This window comes from Ptychodera flava, chromosome 12 (assembly GCF_041260155.1).
Source record: "Ptychodera flava strain L36383 chromosome 12, AS_Pfla_20210202, whole genome shotgun sequence".
NCBI classification, from domain to species: domain Eukaryota; kingdom Metazoa; phylum Hemichordata; class Enteropneusta; family Ptychoderidae; genus Ptychodera; species Ptychodera flava.
Genome location: NC_091939.1, coordinates 9,495,244 through 9,511,785, shown reverse-complemented (window position 1 = coordinate 9,511,785; position 16,542 = coordinate 9,495,244). Strand labels below are relative to the sequence as shown.

Genomic DNA, 16,542 nt, shown 5'->3' with positions numbered 1-16,542 from the left:
AAACAAAAAAAAATGCTACTCTAATATATATAGTATCTATATCCATATAAATTGCTACATTGCTGTAGCTTGTCGTCCTCTCATCTGTGTATCATGTTATTGAAATTTGAAATACACTGGAACAGGCCAAGCATACTGGGGGGATGGGGGAGGGGGTTACATTGACATGCAAATGAAATGATAGTTTACTTAAAAGATCTCTTGAAGTGACAAGTACAAGCGGGATCTTCTGGAGCAAATCTATTGGCTGAGATCATGTATAAACAAACCCATTTCAAAAGAAATCTCTTTGCCATGGTAACCTGGCCCTGAAATGTTGTTCCACAATTCCTGGTTGAGTGCTTGTAAGCTGAGTGCAAGTAGTCCAATAAGAAGTTAGGTATTTGGTGTCACTTTTTTACTTAATTTGTGCATGTGATTCAACCGTGTCAAAAACAATTTTTTAATTTCTATTTGATTTTGTGAACTTTCATCTCACCAATGTCATTTGATGTCAAGGTTAAATGCCATCCCGCATAAATGTTTTCTGAACAATTACTATCATGTGGCGATGGCTACATAGACACTGAACAAGAAAGTTCAGTTTTTTTCTATTGACTTTCAAAACAGTTTATGCCATGGACAAATTATGTCATTGAAACCCTTGAATTCCCTCAAGTGGCATTACTGGGTTAGAAACAAAAATAATGTGTTATTGCCCTCTAGAGGGCGCCCTATAATGTCTGACAGTGTTACTTGTTCAACAGTGAACAACAAACTCTCAGGTGCTGAAAAGAGTTTTACTTAACATTTACACCCATAAAGCAATCGTGTGATGTCAGTTTTTAAACTAGCAATGCAGACAGCATTTTGTGAACCTTTTTGAAGTTGCTTGAGACAGACATTTTTGCCATTTTTATGCAATGTTTACATTTTGTAAAGATTACATGCCAGTCTATACATGGACCAACAATAGATTTAAACCATGTCCGTTGCAGGTTATAAGCCATACCAACAGCTGAAATATGAGCAATAGTGTTTGTGTTTGTAACATATTACTCACCTTTTTAATTAACCCAGATAATATCTTGCAGAACAAATGAAGGTCAGAGAGGTGACACCTCAATATATATCCCTGTAGTACAGTTTGCTCGCGTCTCTTTGTGCTTAATACACCAGAGTCTGGCAAGATACTTCTGAAATTGTCTCGCATGCAATGTAGTGGAAAATCATCACCTGTGCTGTGATTTTTATTGGTAGAATTCTAAATTTATCATTAGATGAAAACTACCTCAAGATACTTGATGGAGACATCGAAAATTCTTGGCAAGGTTTTATGGCTAGAGCCTGTTCAGTTGGCTTTTAATATAAATGTATTTTAATCAGTGTGTATACAAGCCCATTGTGACATAAATGTTATCCAAGTTTTGTTTGGTCTTGTACTTGTCTTTGTTAAAGTTTTCAGAAATAGCACAACAAATGAATTTTTTGTCAAATTATGTATCAAATTGAGAGATTGTATTACGATTGATATGGTTTGATAGACAGATCACCAGATTTTGGTAATGTCGAATCAAGTATACCATAATAAGATAATTTTAAAATGTTTCCAAGTGTTTTTGTGCTTCTACAATATGATGGACTTGTTAAAGTATATATGTTGTCTAACAGTGCTTTCTGTTCTGTAATCTTGCAATTTTATGTGAATTTTTATACTATTGATCACATTTTTTTTCATATGTGTATGATTTCAACAGTGAAGAGAGGTCAGTTTTACAAAATTTATGCAGCGTTGGATTTTGCCCAATGGGCAATATTGTTATGCAATCATTTGCCAGATTAGTGGGTCGACTGATAAAGTGCAAGCTCAGGTACCTTTAAGGTAGAACGCACCTCGGGGACAGACATTCGGACTCTCAAACTTTTACAATTCTGTTCTGATATACCACATGTGGGGGTTCATTTTAAAGCTCTTGGTGAAAGAAAACTTTTCACCGTCTTAGTTTTTCGAAATTTGAAAATTTTATTTTTGTCCATAGAGTTAACACAGGGTGGCGGCCATTTGGAATTTCTAATCTCGGTAAATCTTGGGTAATTTGTTTCTCTAGTACCAAAATTTGCACGGTGACCCCTATTTTTATTCTTGATTTTGAAAGAGAATGACTGAAAGATTCCTTGAGGAAAGTTAGAGCAAAAGTTTAAGTCTTTCACTTTCGAGGTGCTACTACCTTAAATCCATATTTTCTAGTTATCAGGCACACTTTAGGCGTTCATTCAGAGAGTAGGGACACTCTCATGATGAAAGGTCATGACTTTCTGTAATCAACATGTGACTCAGTCCTCTTGTTCAATACTTTCAAAACCAGACTCTCCCATAGCCCCTTGTTTTTGTCTTCAGCAATCAAAGCTCAGTGATGCTCCAGCTCTTTACGCTAGTGTGGCTAGTCCGGAGTGGCTTTGCAAAGCCTGTGATTTGAATATACATGGTTGACAAGGGACCATGGGAAAGTCTACACAGAAATCAGAGTCACACACTGTAGAGTCGATGAGGTTTAGGTACTACCAAGGTACGGCGAGTCACTTTTCCTGTGTTTTCTATCAAAGGTGTGTATCTTTGTGAATGTGACACACCACCATTGAGAGAATAGTGGAGACATTCCACAAATTATTACATGCACTGAAGGAAAGCTTGAATTAGTGGTGAATTGTAGTATAACTAGCAATTTGTAGTTGCTCAGAGATGTGTGGAGAAATCTGTAAAGCAAAGAGCACACAGCAAAAGATAGCTGGAGAAAAAATTCGCCAAAATTCATTTACAGAAGATAGACAGTGGATTTAAAAGGTGAAAGCTAAGGAACGCTTCCAAAAGCAGCAGTTCCAGAGGGCCCCCTCTGGAGGCCCTCTGGAACTAACAATGACCACAGAGCAGCTCCACAGAAAGAATAGAGTTTTAATAGCATGACTTTATTTACAAGTAGAGTGTGTACATAACACATGACAGGGAAATAGTGCAAATGAATATATGTACAGTTTTTGTATGGAACTTCAGCACTGAAAAGATCATGTGGTCATTTGAAAACATTCAAATTTTCTGACTTCATAATATTTACACACACTGTTTTTCACAAGTTGGAAAGAATACATATATAACTGGAATTTCGTGTTGAGATCACTTGAAATAAAATATTTATATTCATGTTTTATTCAGTTAGACTTGAGTCATTTTTCACATTCCAGTATTTGTACAAATGTCTCAAGACTGGATCTGTTATGCACATAAAATTTTCAGGCATGTCCTTTACATGCCCCAATATATTTTGTATACCCTTCCATTGTTATCAAAGTCCTTACAAGATAAATAAATCTATCAGTTTAATTCCATGGGCAATGTTGTGTTCATGGAATGGCCATAATTTGAGTCGGAGAGTGTTTGCCAGCACTCTGAGGTGCAGAGGACGCATCAGCTACGCTTTCGGGTTGAGCAATTCCAAAACCAAGTACTTCGTTGGCAAACATTTCTGATGTGATGTTCTCTGGGAGGCTGTCATCGATGAGGTCACCGCTGGATGCTGGGTCATACATTCCAAGCTCTGAACTTCCTCCCTCTGGGTTGAAGCCAAGTAGAGTAGTGAGATACTCAGCTAGTTCATTCTCTGTCATATGTTCACCTGCAAGCCAAGAGGGGTGATGTTTAATGAAAGTAAGGAGTAATGGAGAAGGATATATATATTCATTTTTGCTGCAGGTAGAAGCAGGTAAAAACTAGTATGCCTTTCATTTGCAAATTTGATATTTTGAAAAATCCCTGGAATGTAAGTGATGTAATTTCAGGAACAGTTTATGTTGTGATAAAGAAAGATCCGTTGTAAAAACCAACAGACACATTCCATCTGCAAACATTTTCCAAGAAATTGTCCTGTGGCTAACCTTTGCTTTGTAGCAAGTCCAAAAGTTCTCCTCGCTCAATGGCAGGAAGTCCACTACCATCATCCATGCCCAGCACCTCAAACGCCCTCTCTAGTTGGGTGATGGAGAGGCCAAAGGCTGGCCTGTGGTTCACATACACTGGAAGAAAACACAAAAATGAGAGTATTTTTCAGATTTTCCAAAAATAGTTCCATATGTCTTCGAACTATGTAGATTAAAGGGCCATTAGCTGCAACTTTGGATGACTTTTTCAATTTATTGATTTCAAATTTTGTTGGCAGCTGCTTGATATACTCCCTAGACTATGTTGAGATACCAAGTGTTCAGCTTGTAAACTCAGCCTGTACATATGTAGACTGCATTGTTATTGTTGATAAGTGACAAGGTACAATGCGCCTCTGGGACAAATATTTGGATGCTCAAATTTTTACAATTTCTTTCTGTGTGGGGTCATTTTCAAGCTCCAGAATGAAGAAAATTTTCATCATCTTACACTTAGTTTTTCCAAAATTGAAAATTTTATTTTTTACCCACAGAGTTGACACATGGATGGCATCCATCTTAAATTTCAAATATTGATAAATATCAGATAATTTGTTTTCCTAGTACCAAACTTTGCCTAATGACCCCTGATTTTTATTCTTAATTTGGTAAGAGAAGGGTTGAAGGCTTCATTTAGGAAAGTTTGAGCAAAAGATTAAGTCTTTCACTTTCGAGATGTATACTACCGTGAGTACATTCATAGTGATACACTGAAGATCGAAAATATAGAAAAGTGACCAAAAATAATACATATCCTCCGTGTCGGTAAAAAAGAAGCCTTCAGAAACCTTGTACCTAAATAATCTTATTTTCACAATTCATAGTTACTACATGAAATGCACACAGAAAATGGTGAGAAGTTTATGACTACACTTAGAACAACATAACCCTGTTACAAACCAAGCTGCATTGAGTAAGATCATAAGAGTTTGCTGTCAAAGAAATTGCATATGTGGACTTACGTTTGATGAAATCACCCAGATCTATCTCGTTGACATATTTGCCAGTCTCCACGTAGGTACTGAATTTCACTTCATTCAACATGTCTTCTATCTCCTGCTCTGACGGATAAAACCCGAGCGCTCGCATCACAAACGGCACTTCGGATAACGGAATCCGGACTGAGACTTTACGTGTGTCCATTGTGTCAACCCCTTGACTGCAATATAACCAACAGAACAGAAGTCCTATTAATATTTGCCACTGAAAAAGTGCCTCTTCCACTGTGGTTTAAACCCTTTCACCACCATGGTTTTACCCAAACCCATTGTTATCAATGGTTATCTTGGACCTGTTTACAGGGAACTGGGGGTGAACAGGTTAAACCCATGCTCAATTTAGTCAGGAGGCCTGACTTATATTCACAACCACAGGGATGTACTGTGCTAAGAAAAGGTGACAAATCAAAATAAACAGCGCCACATCTGGGAGACCTACCTTCTGATCTGTGCATAATAGAAATAGTCTTCAAGCTCGGCAAAGAGTTCGCCTTCTCTACCGCCTTCAAGAAGGCCGTAAAACGGAATCAAGTCCTCTCCTCCAAGTTTAGCACCAGCCTCTAAAACTCTGCAGAGGAGTGAAGAGCATGGGAGATTTCAGTGAAACGTCAAATTCGGGTTCCAGTGTAACACTCAAATATAGTTGTATGTATACTCATATATGTATGTGCCAATAGTTAGGGTTTGGTCATAATGAGTAGATTTGTTTGCCACTTTGTCATAGCTACTTGGGTTGTACATGTGTTTGTGATGAGTATGTAGAAACAAATGTCTTCCACAGTGATTATCTATATATACAATGCTTGATTTTCATTTGTCTAAGAATATGATCTTAAGGTAGAATGCGCTTCAGGGAGAGATATTTCAAACACTCAAATTTTTACAATAGTTTTCTGGTCCACTGCTTGTGGGAGCTCATTTTATAGCTCTTGGAGTAAGAAAAATTTTTAATGTTTCAGTTTTTTTAAAAATTGAAAACTCTATATTTCTCGTGTAGTAAACTCAGGGATAGCGGCCATTTTGAATTTCAAACATCTGTAAATGTTAGGTTATTAGTTTCTCTAGTTGCAAACTTTGCGAGGTGACCCCTGATTTTTTTACTTGATTCAGTAAGAGAGTGGTTGAAAAGTCTTTCAAGGTGCATACTACCTTAAATACCAGTAGCTGACAATTGTATTTCAAATTAAATATTGTTTACTCACTGTGAATTGAATTTCCACATATGGACGGATGCATCAGCACCACCTGCAGTGAACACGTACTTGCCATCGTAGCTGCATGCTAGATTTACCACCTGAATGAAGATATGATAAAAAAAACCACTTACTCATCAAATATGAAAGAAATATTGTTTTCAATTTCTTTTACTTATCTAGGACTCTGAATGTATTGGGTCTTATTTTGACTGTAACTAAAATCTTCTTAACTTCAATAGCTTTCATCCCTTTTCCCTTTTCGCTGGCCCTTCCATGCCAGGGAAAACAATGGGGCTTGACAAAACCACTTATCATGAAAGGGTGAACTTGCTGTCAAAAGTCAATCTGATCAGGATCAATATCTTTTCTCAACACTTTATCCAAAGCAACCAAGCTGGATGTCATTGTTATTACTAAACAAACCCATCAAATTTAAAATACATAATAATTTTTCTGTTTCTTTTTTCAAAATGGAGGCAGAGAACATCGATAATATCATGCAGACTGATTACCTTTCCAGGGTGTGCAATCAATGCCATTGCGTTGTGAGGGTTTCCATCCAATGGCATTATGTGAACCCCAACTTTGTCGTTTGTGATGTACGCTAGGAAGCGCTGCCCATCAACGGCCTCCAGCGTAGGCAACACTTCAATCCTACGGGGAGTAAAAAATAAAAACATGCCATTTAGATGCTGATGATAGTACTAAAAATAAAAATATACACAGATTTCTTGCAAAAAGATGTGATTGTCAGTCCTTTAAAATAAAGTTAACTTTTCCATAACAACAATTTTTCCTGATTTGAGGAAATCTCTTTCCATTTCTAAAGTTGTTTCCACGTCAAAGAGCAAAATCAGAACTCGACAGAATGGCAGTACAAACAAAACCTTGTACATGTACAGAGAAATACATGTATTCTTATATGAGTTTGCACGTGAGGATTGGTAATATTTGTAGTGCTGTCACATGACCTCTTGGGCGCAGTGTGTCCATACTTTTCCCCCCAGGATACGTTTGTTGAGCTGACACTCATATCAGCTACTTTTTGTCCCTTTTTTCAAGGAACATTCCGGAGACCTGTAATCATCTGCTAATAGATGGTCTGACTGTGCTGTGTTTCAGGTACATCAGTAAACTAACCTTTGAAGGGGTGATCCATATGTTGGACCCAGCACCGTTTTTCTGCACATCTTGGTGGTGGAGTTATACAGCTTGAACTTGAACTGACAGAGGAAAGAAAAAAAAAGATTATTTAAGGATTTTAGAATACTAGAAATAGGCAACCAGTGCCCATTGTGTTCCCACTGAAAGATGTAACAAGTTTTGTATCGTTATTTCCTGTGAAATTCACACATAGCTGAGCCAAGAAAGCAGCCTGAAATCTACCCAGGAATAATGTCAGTTCTTGATTTTAAGATGTACTTTAAGTCAAACTACTTTTTTACCAAAAAACAAGAAATTTGATTGTTGTTGAATCAACAGCATTTCCTGTTTTCTGAAAATTTCCAATTTTCTTTTTCAGTAGATCACAGTGACATGTACTGTAATATTGTATTCTTTTAGATTTTGTCAGAACTTATAGTCGCGCCAGCGCTTACTGACTACGTAGGCGCTTATTCATATATACTATGCGAGTAACCGGAAGCGTACCCTTCTTTCATGGGCGCCGCCATGTTTTTTTTTTTGAGTACTCGTAATAAACAAATACGAAACAATTACTATGATATAACATGCCTTTTATAAAATATACCTCTTTTATTAGCCAGTAAATGTTATTATACACCTTGTCGCTGATACAAAGTATTGTTGATATAGATAAACGGAGAAAACTGTCGTGCATATGAACGGGGCATACGCAAAGAATGCTGGGATTGAATTATAGAAGAGCGCCCCCCTGTGTCAATAATTAGATTCAAAAATTGCAAGTTTTTACACGGAACGCTATAGTTTTCAGCTTGCAAGTGGAAGGTGGGCTGTGCGGTTACCATTGCAATGATATATTTGCATAATACGTCCCTTGTTTAACGCAATAGGCTGTTATCATTGTAAAAATTGCCAATTTTTGTCCAAAATTTTTACACGCTACAGAAAATCTATACCTGCCCTGCTGCAGGGTTTGACGTCGTGTAAGTACGTGAACTGCTTTCATCAGAGGGAATCTGGGCATAGTTGTCATATAAACGTTTATGAAGTAATAATTACAGTTTATCATGAATCAATACAAATAACATTGCCAATCTTAACCGCTGGCGCGACACCAAGGGCTGAGCCCTATATAATATTACGATGGAAGTTAGGAAAAAATAAATACTTTTATTCTTTGTGACACTTAATAATTTAGATGACATAAACAATGAGCATATAAAACCAAGTATAAGCCTCAAATTTTCAACTCTCAAAGATTGTCACTTTGGTAAATTCTTGATCAGATTTGAACTGACAACATACGACACTTAGTCACCTAGCAATGACATCACAGCCAAAAACACTCAGCTAAATCCACACGTTAAATTCTAAAATGTTTTTTGCCATCACATCGAACATTCTTTTTTAAAGGAGAGATGTATATTAAACACACCTGGTCATTGGCCAGTAGGAGGAAGTTCTCTTTTGTGATTGGTGGATACCACCCAAAGCATTGTGGGACAGCACTCTGTTCTATTCTGTCTGTGCTGATCAACCTAAGGTCATCTGTGTTGCTGTTGAAGAGATCGTACTCAACCTGCAGAGAAAGCAAAGTGAAGTTGATTGAGTGAATTTGTAACACTAAAACTCTCAACTCCTAAAAATTATCAAGTTTGTTACTTTCCATACTAAAAAATGTAGAAGAAAATATTTAATTCTTGCATCCTCTATCTTATGTTGTGTAGAGGATGAATACACGATTGCTACACAGTATAAATAAAGTCATGGCCTGTATTGGTATATTGTCATTGATGTCATGGTTATCACTAGGATCATTTCCATGGTCAGAGAACACAGAGACATTCAAAGCACTTGGAAAGATCGAAAAAAATTCATGAAGTATTCATAGAGGTGGTTTCTTCACAGTTTTTTTTTAGAAAAAGGGCATTGCGTCTATGGACGAAATTGCTACTGATGTCATGTGGTATGGAATTACTGTATGTTGCCTATGAACATTCCAGATCCAGCGACATCTACCAACAACTGAAAGCTAGAAACAGAGAGTCAATCACAGTTGGTGACCAACTAAACCAGCAACTATTTCCAATTTTGACAACTCACAACCAAGTATTTCATGAACATGAGAAATCTTACCAGTGATCTGTCTTCACCGACTGAAAGTAGCCTCGGCAAGTCTGAGTCTAAAGTCAGCCCAAACATCACACCCCTGATAGGCTTGTAATGGGCTCTTTGCTTTCCAAGGTAGATCCAGGGTTCCTCTACACTTGTAGGCTGGGCTTTGTAGACTGTGACGCAATAGTCGGCATCCTGGGAGCAAAGATACAGAAAATGCTCATCACCATAGCAACAATAGCCATGACAGCATAGTTTAATTTTAATGATCTATGTCCTTCCTCTTTGTGTTATGTAAGCTTACACAGAGAAATATAAAAAAGATATTTTATCTCATTTATCAATTAAAATATTACTTTTGTATTGTTACAAAGAGTTGTGGCGATAGTGGGTATGACACAAAATTTTTTGTGATAAAAATTGCACTGTTGGAAGATGAGCTATGTAGAAAGACTTACTGCTGTGGCCAGCCACATGGAATCATGGGAGAAGGCACAAAACGTGATGGCATCTCTGGAAAAGCGGAATGGTTCCGGACACTCATCCTCCAGAGTGATGGCATCAACAACTCTCACACATCCGTTTGTAAAACCAAGAGCTTTGGGGGAGAAAAGTTGAAGAGAGGAAATATGACAGTGAGTAAAGGCAGTGCACTCTGTATGTGCCGATCAGCTGTCACAAATATGTGAATACTTGGTGTCTGTTTTGATTGATGGATTTATCCTCAACATCAGGAGATATACAGATCAAGGGTACAGGAATTCCAGTATGAAATATCTATGTGCATGTTGATACAGAGGAAATCTACTTTATGCAGTGTACATGTAGTCTGCTGTGTCCATTACACCTTGGGATAGGGGAGACACCAGCTGAAACAATTCTTTTCAAATGTCAGACACAACTGTTTTCACACTTTAGGAATCCTTACGTTAAATAGCAGATGTATTTACAAATTTCACACACTATTCTGTAATTAATGGTCAAAAGATTGTATGAAGCATGCACCGCTTGGTTACATAGCTGTTCAAATCTAGATGGCAATGTATCATCGAGATGCTTCAATCAAAAGTGAAGACCATTCATGTTTACAGATAATTGGTCAAAAAAGACAACTTTGCTTACCTATGTAGGTTCCCTGTGGATCATATGCAAGGCACCTGATGTGTGAACCTCTGGGAAAGACTCTGGAAGCAACTACTTTCCTGGAAATTCAGAATAAACAGGGAATGAGAACTACTAGAAATTCTCCTGATACAATGTGATATCCAGTTGTACGGTGGCCTGGCACAACACTTCTTTAACCCTTTCATTGCCATGGTTTGAGCCATCCCATTGTTTTCTAAGGCAAAGATGGACCTCTCTACAGGAATACGGGGGTAAAGGAGTTCACCAATGAACGGACTAATGTTGTTGACTGCAACATTTAAATCCTTAAACTTTCCTAAAATCTGTCAGTAATGCTGAATATAACAAACTTTAGTGGCAGTATATTCAGTTATTCAAATTTGAGGAAATGCTTAACAACTTTGAAAATGTGTTCTCATAGCAACATTTTGTCACTGACGCCATATCTGTTGTAAACAATTTTGTCAGTAACATCTGGAACAAACATACAAATACACTTACATGTGTTGAGATTAAAACAATACACCCTTGAGTACTCTGCTGTCTATGGTTAAAACCCAGTGATGACAGTGCATGGAGTATAGAAGAAAAGTGTGCATATGTATGACTTAACATTCACTTACTTTGCCTTGTAGTTCCAAATCTTCAGATATCCAGCATAGCTACCCACACACAGGAAAGGCTCAGTAGGATGGGTGGCGATAGCATGTACGGCAGCATCATGCTCTCTATGGATGATCTACACAAATAAAAAGCAAGCATTATGACCAAATTCTCCAGATCTCCAAAAATGAACTAATTTATTTGACAGACGGCAGTGAAAACTTTTCTGTCACAAGAGGGCACCCTTCTCAAAACATATTTTCCTCCTCTTCTGCAATAGCATTCAATTAAATGTATGAACTTCATCAAGACCACATAGTGAGTGGTCCTTCTCTCCTGTGGAAATATCTTATTTATGCATATCTAAACACTCAAGGACAGAACCAATATCCTCCTATTGTCCACATTTATTTAACTACCATTATAAACCAACCCTAGTTTTGAAGTTAGATGGATATAACAGTACATGGGGTCACTTACCCTGACTTTGGTTCCATCAGCCACTATGTGGGCAATGATGGCAGTAGACGTACCAATTGTGTAGTCTCTGGTCACAAAGGGTCTTGCCACAATGGTAGCATCTGGTGGATAATTTCCTTCACCAATAGCTCTGTGAAAACAAAGAATTTGAGTCAAAATAAATGATGGCCTGGGGAGATACCACAAAGTATATTTGTATGACTGGGGCTGCATTGCAGAATAGCTCTTGTACAGATGTACTTCCCTTTTCCAACCCTTTCATCCCTCTGTAGCAATGTTGGATCCTTCCTGACAATCCCAGACAATAGGATTTAATTAAGTCAAGAGCACAGTAATGAAGGGAGTCTATTGTCAGTGAAGAGGAATTCACTACACTACAGAACCAAGATTTCTCTATCATACGGATCAGGCAAAATAACTATTTTCAATTTCTGAAACCACTCATGCAAACGTAGAATGAAAAATGTAAGAATACTCACAATTTCTGAGCAAGGTCTGGGATGTATTCAAATGAGAGTGAATTTATGGGTCCGACGTCAAGGTCACTGTACCAGTTTGACATCCTGAGATGCCAGTCGTAGAATTTGACATGTCCCAGCACATCACCTGTCACAACATAGCTGTAGAAAACGGAACAAATATTATTCATAATATTAATCAACCTCTTCAAGAAAATGGTGAATGCCCACATTATGAAATTACTGTCTCATATTGAAATAATGTATCGGCACGAACATAAATGTTGCAGTCTCATGCCACACAACTGTTACATTTTTGGTTGATATTAAAAAATTTATCTTGCCTTTTTAAAAACAGTAAGGCACAACATGACTGACTTTGACAGTCATGACGAGATCTGTTGCACTATAGTCACTTTCTAGATTAGCATGACTTTACAATTCTGCTGATCCCATTTTTGAGTAAAAGGGTCCAATCACTATGGGATTTCACTAAATATAACCATACCGTAGATGGGATAAATTGCAATAGCATTACCCCTGAAAATAATGTCCCACTCTGAGTATCTCATAGTGTGCCATGGAAATTGAACACTGATGAAACGATGTAACAACGGTACAAACAAATACATATGGATGAATGCATGCACAGGAATACACATAGATCTCAGTACATTGCATGCATATGGTTTTGTCTGTACCATGATCAATTCAGATTCCTGGTTCTGGCTATTTATTCTTTAATCTCTGCTGAATGTTTCAATAACAAAGGGGCATTTCATACTCACTTTTCTGTAGTTGTGAGCACAGTTATTCCTCTCTCCTGAAGACGGACAAGTTTGAATGCTTTCTTGTTTGGTGATGGGTCTAGATTAGGTGCTATGTGAGTACAAAAATGCATAAAATTATTATTTTTTGTTGATGGTGTCATACTGTTTGCAACAACACAAGTTTGCAGTGGTTTGCAGTACAGTAAATCCCATGAGAAAGCACACAACAGATCACTCAACTTGCAGTCCAATCCACAGTCCACAGTATATGTTTAGGAGTTTAGGTTCAAAACTTGCCCAAATGTATCGATATCTTTGCTAATAATATATTTCATACTTCCCAAGCTCCAGTAGGAACATATGAATCAAAGAAAGCCTACGTACATGTAAACAGTATAATCATCTTATAAAAACAGATCAGACTCAATAAGTGAGATCTATTAGCTATTGTGGCTTCTTAGAACTTAGGTGTCTGATAACCTAGAGCAATGTATGAATCGTAATACATGTGTTGACTTACGTCCTGATACTGGTCTATTGTTATCCCACACAACGATGTTCCCGGCTGATGTTGCTGTGTATGCTTTGGTGGTACCACTGACAAATATCGATTGGCTGTAATTTCCAACAGCTCTGTTGAAGTCCTGGTCCGTCAGTGGTGGTGCAAAGTATTCTAATTTACCATCAGTCTGTGATGGGAAACAAAGTTTCATAGTTAATACCATCTGTTACTGCTGGTTGCAATTGCAAATTGTGACCATGTCACTGAAAAAACCTTATCATGAATTGTGCCATATATGTGCTGTAAATGAACAACGGTAGAATTTTTTTTGTGAGAAAATGCTATTTTTTCATTTTGAAACTACACCTGGGGTGGCATTTACTCTTCTGTATTTCAAATATGCTTTACTGGTAGTACATATTTGAAAACTGTAAAGAGCATACAAATGAGACCGCAACATATGCCAGACATTTGTAAACTTTACCTCTACATCATATATAATAAATTAGAATTTATACCACAAGATTTTCATTCTCCCCTTTAGATGTTACCCATCCTATCTTCTATCTGCACAGCTAAAACTACAGACACCATCTGAGTTTGAACAAATGTGCAGCAGAGAAAGTTTCACCCTTTCACCAGCATGGTTTGACCCCAAACCAACTGTTACCAATAGTGAGAGTGGACTGATTTACAGGGAATTAGGGTGAACAGTCAAACTGTACATATCTCAAGAATGTGTTTTACACCCACCCATGAATAGAAGATAACTTGGCAGTCACTGTTTGTTACTATTTGTGTGGTGTCCTCTGGGTTGAACATGGCGTATATCTGCAGACCGTAGCTTTCATCCAATTCTGCTGTGGAGAGTGGAACCTCGCTGTCTGTTGTCCAGTCCCAGATTGCAAAAGTTTGCTGGAATATACAGAGCATCACATGGAATTATTATATATAATCCCATGGTATTTTCTCTGTTTGACGTCATCGTATACGAGTGTTTTTTCGCGGAGCCGTACAGTTCGAGCCGAAGGCGAGAAGTTGTGCGGCTCCGCGAAAAACACGAGTATACGATGACGTCAAACAGAGAAAATACCATGGGATTATATATTTATCACATGAACAGTCTTCTTATTTTTCTTTTGACGTAGATGGATCAAAATTATCGTAACAAATTGCATGAATTTCGTCGCGATTTGTGTTTTACTTACGCGGATTACTTTCATTTAAAGAGTAAAGCGGCCCGTCACCCAGGAGATACTTTCATTCATAAATCCCATCAAGCTGAAATTTGCTACACTAAAGGGTATCTCCACCAACCAGACGTACGGATTCGGTCACGTGAACGTGTCAATCATTGTCTCGCGCTGTACCGATGCCAAGGCAAGTTGGCCATCGGCGGATATAGCTTCCACCGTGCACCGTGCTAGCAACGGATAATCATAGTATTCAGAGTTACTTAGAATATTTACAATTATAGTTATGAAGTAAATGAGACAACACGATCGAAAAAGTAATTCTCATTCTCAGAGATGCCGTGGCTTTCAAAATATCACACAAGTTTACGACCTTTGCGAGCGCGAAAGATTCCGTTCGATGACACACTCATTGCATGTCTGTGCCAACAACGTTGCCGTCACCGGTCTCTGCCGCAACTCGTCAATCCCGATCTCGGTCATCAATGTTTTCGTCTTACGAACTTTGATGTTTGCATTGACACATATCTCGTCCATGGATACATCCTAATTTTGTTGACGGAAACTCTGTTTTGAGTGTTGTCTGAGTCAACTTTCGAAGTACATGGGATTCCACAGCGCTGCACACAGCTCGACAGCTTATCATGTCTTCGCTACAGCATTATGCCGCGCTGCAAGTTTGATTCCGAGCGAGACTTTACGGAGTTTTTGTGTGATTAAGGAAATTGATCGTTGTTAGTCGAATGACTTTAGGCTTGTGCCTCCTATGTCGCTTTCCCGAAGATTATACTATACTCATTTATTGAGTTTGAGGTGTAGGTTTCGGTTTTATCGCCAACCGGGATCGCCAGGTACGACGTCCACACGACTCGACTGGAGCCGAGACGTTACTGAGCCATTAAAATAACGATCGTCGGTATCTCCATTCGATTCTCGGGAAAAGCTATTGTTTTAGCGACTTGAAATTTCGTTGGACAAATATGCCTTCTATGTTTCCATGTCTGGATTTATCAGGTCACCTTTTTGTAAAAATAACGTTCGAGCTAGCACGGCATCGATCACAACAAATCTGTTCGTGTCGCGACGCCTGCATGTATGAACGGTACCATGAAAGAAAAAAGTTCCGGTTGATGACGTACAACAGGGGTAATTCGGATTTCTTATCCGTCCTGTTCTACGTCACACAGGTGGGAATTCGGGCCAGTTCATGTGATAATTTTGTAAATTGTTGTAAAAACAAAAGTGAATACTTGAAGATTTGAACAATCACCAGAATTTGCCTCGGGCATATTTAAGCATTCAACCCTTTCACCACCATGGTTTGACCCAAATCAATTGTTATCAATGGTGATAATGTACCTTTTTAATGGGAATCAGGTGTGAAGAGGTTAAACATACTATCCTGGCAACAAAGGAAGAAGTTGACTTCTAAAAACATTTCTATACTTTCAATTGTACATGTTCTGGACAGAGCATACTACAGTTCATGATACTGAACTGAACAGAGGTCAAACAATGCGCATTAAAGAGGATTTTTTAGGTCATTAGGTCAAGGGTTACCTTCTGGGCATTTGCGCTGAGAGTTGCTAGGTATTTGCATCAGCTGTCATTGTCATGCCAGCACACCTCCATCAGGATGTGCATCAAACAGAGTCTGTACGGTATCCTGCAGTTAGGTGATGGACACAAAATTGTATTCAGTGAAACATTTAATGTTTATAGCTGTAAAATCACTTCTACAAAGCTTTGAATTAAACATTCGAAAAGGGAAAGAAAAATTTTTATGCTTCCAAAAATTGCAATTTTCACTAGACATATATCCAATCAAGATAAATGCATAAATTTGCAGTGAGTTTGTTATGCACCAAATGTTTTAAATATACTTATTTGCTACTTTATGGCACTATTTCTCACATCACATGGTTTTCTACCCGTACCAATACCTTGATGATTGCCCTTCTGTGGGTACGCATTTAGGTAATGTGTGTACTATCTACTGAACATGGTAAGG

At 38.0% G+C, this 16,542-nt stretch overlaps 1 protein-coding gene across 1 annotated transcript; it reads right to left on the bottom strand.

Moving 5' to 3' along the window:
* Positions 1-2,922: 2,922 nt before the first annotated feature.
* Positions 2,923-16,504, bottom strand: LOC139146034 (cilia- and flagella-associated protein 251-like). Its single transcript, XM_070717481.1, is given in 21 exon segments — positions 2,923-3,647; positions 3,907-4,044; positions 4,911-5,107; positions 5,386-5,514; positions 6,149-6,240; positions 6,655-6,796; positions 7,283-7,365; positions 8,721-8,864; positions 9,422-9,595; positions 9,859-9,998; positions 10,523-10,602; positions 11,149-11,264; positions 11,609-11,738; positions 12,088-12,228; positions 12,855-12,945; positions 13,357-13,525; positions 14,092-14,253; positions 16,092-16,129; positions 16,132-16,152; positions 16,155-16,197; positions 16,475-16,504. Coding segments are annotated over 21 exon segments (2,532 nt in total). The 3' UTR covers positions 2,923-3,375.
* Positions 16,505-16,542: the final 38 nt, after the last annotated feature.